Source organism: Zymoseptoria tritici, chromosome 4, assembly GCF_000219625.1.
Source record: "Zymoseptoria tritici IPO323 chromosome 4, whole genome shotgun sequence".
Taxonomy (NCBI): Eukaryota; Fungi; Ascomycota; class Dothideomycetes; order Mycosphaerellales; family Mycosphaerellaceae; genus Zymoseptoria; species Zymoseptoria tritici.
Window position 1 is genome coordinate 84,400 of NC_018215.1, and position 8,700 is coordinate 93,099.

General features: G+C 50.7%; 2 protein-coding genes across 2 annotated transcripts; both read right to left on the reverse strand.

Annotated features, from left to right (window-relative positions):
- Positions 1 to 346: 346 nt before the first annotated feature.
- Positions 347 to 1,719, reverse strand: MYCGRDRAFT_108921 (uncharacterized protein; the record flags this gene model as incomplete). The annotated part of the gene is made up of 2 exons (XM_003853553.1): positions 347 to 1,390; positions 1,448 to 1,719. The coding sequence occupies 2 exons, from the start codon at positions 1,670 to 1,672 to the stop codon at positions 347 to 349; spliced, it is 1,269 nt and encodes a 422-aa protein (XP_003853601.1).
- A 4,838-nt stretch (positions 1,720 to 6,557) lies between these two features.
- Positions 6,558 to 8,475, reverse strand: MYCGRDRAFT_92242 (uncharacterized protein; the record flags this gene model as incomplete). Its single annotated transcript, XM_003853552.1, has 3 exons — positions 6,558 to 6,926; positions 7,632 to 8,331; positions 8,390 to 8,475. The coding sequence occupies 3 exons, from the start codon at positions 8,473 to 8,475 to the stop codon at positions 6,558 to 6,560; spliced, it is 1,155 nt and encodes a 384-aa protein (XP_003853600.1).
- Between the last annotated feature and the right edge of the window lie 225 nt (positions 8,476 to 8,700).

Genomic DNA, 8,700 nt, shown 5'->3' on the forward strand with positions numbered 1-8,700 from the left:
TAGAGGGATGCACATTCGATCGCAGGCTTCATGGCATCCTCGACTGCGATGTTGGATCGACGTCGGAGGAGCAATAGATACCGGGCTGATTCGAGGTGTCAGCAACCTTCGACCCGGACCGTTGCATCGCATGCTCAACGACGTCCAACAAAATGGATTCGCACACTGCAAGAGCAGTCTTGTAGTCAACAGTTTCGATTCACAGTCTGCTGTAGTAGTAGTGTACAACCGTACCTCCATCCTATTCTGACTTCCTAAACTCCCATATCCCAAATCTTCGATGCCATACCAAAAAGAAAAAAATGAGAGTCCTGTTCATCCTCCACTCAACTCAAAAAGAACAAACTTAGTTCGCAACCTCCTGCGCCTCAATACCCGCCAGCTTGGCCTGCGCGCTCATCGACTTGGCGAGCAGAGCAATCTTTTCACCACCAATAATGTACATCTCCGCGACCATGACATGCGCAGCCACGAAAACGACGCTCAACTCAATAGCGACCATCTTGACGTACAGCTTGATCAATCTCCAGCGAGAAGTGGAGTCGAACGAGCGCCACGCCTCGACGAAGAGAGCCTTGGAGCTTCCGCGGGCGGTGAGGTCGAGGTCGCCAACAAGGGCTTCGCGGTCGAAGGGAACGATGGTGTTGCGGTCTTCAGGGAGGAGAGCGGCTTCGATGCGGGTGAGAGTGACGGTGGCAGGGAGGAGGACAGCCACGGCGACGAAGATGAGGGTAGCTGGCACGGCCAACAAGCGCAGAGCGAGGAGACCCATCTGGCATCCTTCTCCATCCTGAGCGGCTTTGACGACGTGGTCGGATTGCATGTCAGGCAGACCGACGGCGAAGGCGACGATGATGGGGAAGATGATGGTGGCCTGCTCGGCGAGAGCCACGGCGAGAGTGGGCAGGAGAATGGCCTTGCACTGCTTGCGAGCGGGCATGCTGCGCCAGAAGGACACGGGCGAGTCGGTGGCGATCATGGCGTGCGTCCAAGCCATGTGGACACGCGCAAGACCGAGGGAGACGAAGATGTAGATCAGGGAGTTTCCAACGAGTCCAGCGTCAAAGACAGTGATGAGGAAGTTGGATACGACGCTGTGGAGGAGGTGGTACATGACCGAGACCCTCGCGCCGCGGAACTTGCCGCGAAACCCGTCAATCTTGTAGAGGTGTGCCATGGTGGTGCTGATCTTGGAAGTAGTGATGGGCTTGGAATGGACGAGCATGACCTCAACATCTGCTTCCGCCTCGGAGGGCATCAACGGCTCTTTCTCGAGGGGGGCGTCGGGCGAGTCGGCGTAGGCGGGAGGCTTGTCGGAGATGATGGCCATGTGGGAGGGGGATTCGATCATGGTGAGAGCGGCCATGACTTCACCGATAGAATATCTGATCTGGAAGAGGGGTCAGTATGGTGGTTTCGTCTCTGGATTGAATCCGAGTGTACGTACTGCTGCAACGACCAGCAGAGTGATGAAGCCGGTGATGATGATCGGAATCATCTCGTACGAGCGAACCTCCCAGTTGACGTCGGCGTCGGCCTTGGTGTCGTAGAGGGTGGCATCCTGCTGCAACTGCTGGACGTATGCATCGTTGGCGCTCGTGAAGTGTTCCTGGGCAGCGCTTACGCCACGACGGACGAGGTGCCCAAGGACTTGACCGTGGACTCCGGCCATGATGGGTGGTTTGATTGTCGAAGATATGTGCTGTTCGTGAAGATGTAGTCGGATGGTCGTGGAGATCGTGGGTGGTGTATGTCAGGAGAGGAATCGATGGAGGCGATCGTCACTAAGGCAGAGTCGTCTTTGAGATGCAGCACGTGATCATTGATTATTCAGCTGTGGCGTTCTATTCACGACCTCACCTCGCTATTGTGACTTGGATTTGTCTATGATAACGAATGGGCCCCACATAGTCTGCTCGAAATAGTCAGCACTTTAACAATACGCGTTTGGTAAGGATTACTACCGGTGTCGGTGCTTGGCAATGTTATTGTTTCGGTCAGCCCTAGTCGCGTCCCATCGTCGTGTAAACCTTACCGTCGCCACCACCGTCGCCGCCTACCCCCCTCCAACGCTAACACCGCCGCCTACCCCCCTCTAACGCTAACACCGCCGCCATAGACATCGACACGCTTCTCGTAAACGCTATAGCTAAGGCGGGCATTAATGGCACCGCCGCTCCGCCGCCGCCGGACCCTATACCCCTACCTAACGCGATACAACAGCCGGCTAATCCGACCCTGCGTAAGGGCATTAAGGTAGAAGTTAAGGTAGAAGGTTCGGACTCTAGTAAGAGCGATAAGGGCGATAGTATTATACGTCGTCGTCGCCGTCGTGTTAAAAGGAGGCTTGTAGATACTATTACTGCCGGTTATTTAATATTAGCAGCACCGCCAAACATTATTAAGCTACGTAAGCGGCTATAACAACTCCTTAAGGAGGTAGAGCTGTCTCTAATGCTATAGCAACAGGTAGAGCCCTTTATCGACAACTTCTAGATTCGCACGAAGGTATTCCGTAACAACAATAGCGTCCTTATATAGCATTATAAGTGCTGCTTCGCCGGAGGTACTACGGAGTCGTAAGGCAACTATATAAAGCCTAATAGCAAGCTAATTAAGACTAGCCGGCGCTATAAGGTTAAGATAAAGGTAGTTATCGATAAGGAAGAAGACGACGAGGGTGTGTTGCGTCCTACTAACGTGCGCCTTACTCGCTCTAAGTAGAAGCATAGCAGAGTTAAACACACCGAGTTTTACATAGTGCTTAAGATAGACCTCTTTAAGCGATGCTCTGCGTTAATAAAGGCAGCCGGTTACTAGTATTGCAAGGGCTACTAACCTACTACCGTCTAGCATAGCATTTAAGCGCACAACAATCCGGAAGCTCGCAGGATCTTCGAGGCAGTTAGTAGACTTTAGATAAAGCGGTACGACGTTAACAACGCCGGCGCGGCATACCGCAAGAAGTTTCTAGATGCCAGACTCGGCGGCGGGCTTGTGCTATAGCCGGCACAGCAGCTAGAGCTAAAGCAGTAGTATAATAAAGGTAAGTCGATGTTTTGAGGAAGTTTTGAGAAGTTAAGAAGTTAAGAAGTGCGGTCGAACTTAGATTACTAAGCTGCGGGAGCACCTAGCACTACCTTAATCCGGAAGGAGACCTGCCTAAACTAGACATTGCAACACCTCTAAAACGTTATCTTAACGACGCTGCAAACGCGCTCGAATTCGAGTCTTAAGACGATAATTTTAAGCTTCAAAACTAGAGCTTATAATTTATAGAAGTTTTAAGGTGTCGCCAAGAGGACCCTGGAATTTCGGCTTAGAGGCGGGCCGCGCGCGGGCCGCGAATTTAAGCTAATTATAAATTCGACAATACTAGCGATTTTTACGCTAGTAGAACTTCAACTATTTCTCAAAACTTCCGAGAAATCCGAGCTTTTTTATTAACATCTACTAACGATTTATTACAGAGGGCTTCAAATGCAAGCACATCGAAGCTACACGCGAGGCCGATAGTAAGATCACATATGCGACTGTATAGGCTCATCCGGAACGCATTAAACTCCTTACTAGACGTAGATACCTCTGCCTTATAGATGCTACTAACAAGACGAATTATCTCGGCTAGCTGCTGTTCACGCTTATCGTTCGTAATAAGTATAGCTTCTAGCGTCCTTATACACACTTCCTATTATAGTCAGAAGACGCCGACATTATCGCTACATGCCTCCGGCGTGTTATGCGTTAGTCCGGCGGTCGTAGTAGATAGAGGCCTTATTACTTTATAACTAACGACTCGGCGGCTGAACGCAAGGCAGTCCGTATAGTGTTTAGCACGGCGGACGAACCTATTAACGGCGATAAAGATGCTCTTAGCGCTAACGACCTCGATGCTGATAGTTAGCCGTTTAAGCCTTATCCGGTCGTCTACCTACTCTGCTATATTTATCTTATGCGCACGATTAAGCGGAAGTTTACAGGTAAAGCACACGTAAAGGTAGTATAGAAGCTCTTCTTAGCCGTCCGTTCAAGGCGTTTAGTTGCAACATGCTTAGAGTTATTGCAAGACGCTCTTAATAAGCTACTATACGACGATAGGCATAACGACCTAGCCGAATACATTAATAAGGAGCTAAAGGACAACATCCGGTTATAGGCTAACGCCTATCGCATAGAGTTATTGCTCTTGCTACAAGTGCAGACTACTAACCCCCTTAAGGGCGTTTACAACGGCTACAAACTAGACACCAAACTCCTTATAGCATCCTTATTTACGCTCCGTAGTACTACTATACACGTTAAGCAGAAGAACGCACACTTCGACTAACGAACGCAGAACGCTATAGACCGAGAAGGCGATTATATCTACCCCTTAGCCGTTAGCAATACTAGTAAGGCGTTTGGCATTAACTTCCTTAAAGAATAGTTGCCTTAATTCCCCTCGAAGCAACAACGATTAATTAGCGCTTAGATTGTGCTCTTAAAGAGGCCTAAGTTTATGCTAGAGCCACTCTAAGATAAGCTTAATTGTACGTACAAGTAGTATAGACTACACAACTAGCTATATGCGTGTATCTAGTATTAGTATTGCCAGTTCTAGTACATTTAAGAGGCTTATCTTAAACGCTAGCTCTTTATGTTTACAGACGCTAATATAGAGGTATATAACACTACATTAACGGACTACATCGTTTAAGATATTAATAAGGAGATTAGCGCACTACCGCCTTACCGTCTGAACGTACGCAACGCAGCTAACGAATACAACAGAGCTATATACAAGATTAAGGAAGCTCTTAACGCATAACATGCAACTAAACAGACTCGCAACGACACGTAGACTCGCTTTAAGAGCATCTGCAATAGTGCCGTTAGACCGGTTAGAGCAGCAGCCGCGAGAGTCGCTATAAAGGAGTTACTCGATTATAACATAGAGCCGGTACTACTGCCTCTACAACTTCTACTTACGCAACAACAAGTAGAGCAACAGTTACAGCGACTACTAGCCCTTAGCTAGTATTGCATTAAACTAGAGCCGGACGAACGCACTATAATCGACCTTACAATCGACGAGCTAGCGACGGCGACGACAACTATGCTACCGCCCTTAAGGAAGAAGCGAGCATCGAAGAAAGAGACGGCAGCAACACAAGGTAGCTCTACAACAACGACTATAAAGAAGAAGAAGACGGTAACTAAGACGGTAACTAAGACGGTAACAACAACTACGACGACAACACCTCTTAATCTATACTAACCTCTACCTTCGGCGCAAGGAGGGCAACACAACCCGGAGGCTAGGCCTTCTATAGTAAGAGCTCTACTAAAGAAACGACGTAAGGTAGGAACCGTAGCGGCGACGGCGCCGGCCGGTAAGGGCAATATAGATACAGCAGATACAACGCAATAAACAAAACGGTTACTAATGTTAATAAACGAACGATAGTTGTAGTCTAAAGGTAGACATTTACTAGCACGCTCTGCGCACATCTCTTACTTGCGCAAACGACTCGCACGGAAGCTAAAAACGCTATTGCCGGTGTCAAACATGTAGCTAATAAGAGCGCGAGAAACTCCTTCAACTTTTTATCTACCACCCCCTAGCGACGGCGACGACGACAGTAACTATACAACACCTCCGACACCGGCGACGACGACATTAGAAGACGCGCACTAAGAACGCGCTACGACACGGTATGACACCATGGAGCCTAATTAGTGTGGCCGACAATGACTCCGGTTCGTTATTATAGACATATCCTGTGACTTCACCTTGCGACCACAAAACATGACATAACACGACAAGACCGGATACTCACCCACCGATACTTCAGGCTTCGGATCATGAATGTTTGAGCTTCCGCATGCACCCGTGTACAAGCTAAGCCAGCAAACGTCAAGCCGGCAACACGCATTGCGAGCTTGAAGGTAGAGAATGTCAGGTTCGCCTGCGAAGCTACTACTGCACGATTCCAGCTACACGAGTGCTCGATTTCACCGTCGGTCGCTGTGGCCGCCACGTTAATCGTTCTCGTCCAGCGCTATTGCGCCACATCAGTAATGTCGGACCAGGAGCGAAGTCGCCAGGTTCTTGATGCTGATGTTGGCAATCGAGAAGGAAAGCTGAGTAAGCGGAAGATGCATTTCGAATGCCCTCCTCCTTCACGAAAACGCATTCGAGCAGTCCGCGCCAAGCCCTCGCATGCAAACTGCGAAGTGAGCATCGACACTCGACTGCGTTGGTATGGCCGCTCGAGCTCGGCACGGCAGGGGTACGTCTAGACCAAGATTTATGGCAAATGTGCTCTACAGAAGGCACTCATACCGTGATGAATAGTTGCGCTTGCAACGGTCGCTTCATATCAGATGTCTTTGTGGACTATCCCTCGCTTTGTATACGCGGCGACAGCGGATGTCTGTGGTCGCTTCAGCATCTGGCATGTTCCATGACAATCGCTCACATTTCTTGACGCCAGATCGAGAGCAGCAACATGTCCACCGGCGTCGGATCTCCATCTTGGGGTTGACGAAGAGCTGTTTCGGGGGCTTGCATCATTCTAAGCATCCTCATCAGACTCCTGCTTCATCCTCTTGCTCCTCTTGCTCTTCATCTTCTTCGCAGGTGCCGGTCCGCCTGGTGATGGTTCGTTGCCCGAACGATCCGCCTGGTCATGACCAGTGTCGGGCTTCTCGTTTCCTCCGGACTTCTCTTGCTCTTCGTCTTCTTCCTGCTTCACCTTCTCGCTCTGCATCTTCGTCTTCTTCGCGGACGGTCTGCTGGGTGACGGTTCGTCGCCCGAATATTCCGCCGGATCATCACCGGTGTCAGGCTTCTTGTCTTCTTCAACCTTCTCCTTCTCCTCCGACTTCGCATTCCCTCTCCTGTCAACGGCGCTGTGTTGAGGAAAAGGAAGCAGCCCTATTACCTACACGCCAGTAGTCTTCGCCCGATCTCTCGCCTCAGCGCACGCTTTACCCTGAGATGAGCCCTCGGGCTTGGAGGGTCTGTTGCCCATGTTCTGTGGTCGATGCTGTGTTGTCGCGGCGGCGTTGAACACGAGTTGAGGAAAAAGTTTGCTGCGCGTGTACTGGAATCTTCTCAAAACTGGAAAGACTGACATTCAAATCTTGTAACTCGCCCGGGCTCCGTCGGTCACGCATTAGCGTCCTTCGCCCTCATTCCACATCAGGCAGGTCCACTACGCTATACAGCAAGACCTAGAAACAGGACTTCTTCCTCCTGGACCTTTCAAAGTCCTTCATGCAACGCCATATCCGACTCGAGGCATTGCTCAACACTCCGCTTCCTCTTTTTGTCTATCTCCGAGCCGTGAGTGCCGATGGAGCAGCGACCTCCACGGCCTCTTCTTTCAGGAACGCGACACCGCGCGCAAGTACTACCTGCCCAATTGATTTGATTCCGTCCCTTGTCGCCGTACACCCAGCACTCAAAGTTCATTTCCACACAGCGTGTGCAGCGCTCGTCGCCATGCTTCCCTTCCCCTAGATCGGTCTCCATAATGCGGCCGATATGATATGTGTTGAGCAGTCGGCTTCGGGATTGCTTGGGATTCTTCTCGCCCACCCTCTGTGCCTGCTCTTCTGTCGTACCGTCAGTGTCATTCGCCTACTCGCGTGTGCAGGAAAACGCCTTGTGGCTCGCCCTTGGATGCAATGTCCGACCACCATTTTCCGGCAATTTGCGAATGGTACGCATCATTCGACTTGCACTTGGTTGCATCATGAATGATGCGCTGGAAACCGTCGCTGCTGCGTTTGCCGCGGAACTCGTGCTCGTGTGAAGCGGGTGGCTCGGGCATGGGCATAGAAGCCGAATCTGGAGCGCTCTGATTGTCCGAAAGCGGCTTCTGCGTCCGACACTCATCCCGAACCGCAAGATCCGCGGTACCGATATCAACCTTCTCCCTCTCTTTGGTATTCTCTGGTCTCCATGTCTGGGTCTTATTACCCCGAGCGCCTCCACCGATTGCGGAGACGACCTCGCCGGAAGACTGGCCATCGAGACTCATGCCAGATGGAACAAGGACTCCAAACGAAGTCTCTTCTGTAGTGACCGTTGAGTGCGGCTGCGAGATCATAGCTGGACGTGAAGTTGCAGCTGTGGATCGAACCAAAGTCGCGAATTGTTTTGGAGCCGAGTTCGAAGAGCCGCTGATAGAGGGAGTCCATGTCAAGTTTGGAGACAATGTAGGAGTCGCAGTCGCAGTTGTCAAAGCCGAAGGCAAGGTGGGAATCGTTATGGCCGCTGTTGCCGGAGCAGCTTTCGTAGCAGGGCGAAAAATGCCGTTCCCTTCATCTTCATAACCTAAGCTGCATTTCGAATTAGCATATGCCTACGCGGCCAGAGTACCGGAAACTGAGGACCCACGCTCTCAATATGTCCTCACGACCTTTCCGCTCGCAGCTCGCTTGCTCCTTTGGCGTCAACGAAGTCTTCGACATGTCGGCGCCCATGGTTGGTGTTTGATGTCGTCGTGTTCGTGTTGCCGGCTGCGACCATGATCATGTCCACTTTGAAAAATCGCAAGCAAACGGAACAAGTCGTGACACAGATCATGGAAGATTCCTGAATCTCGCCTATTTCGTTTGTTCTTGAATTCGCTTAGCCGCACTAGTCGCCTGTTAGCGCGAAATTTGCACTTTCCTAACATGGCAGGTGCGGGGACTATTCTTGGACTC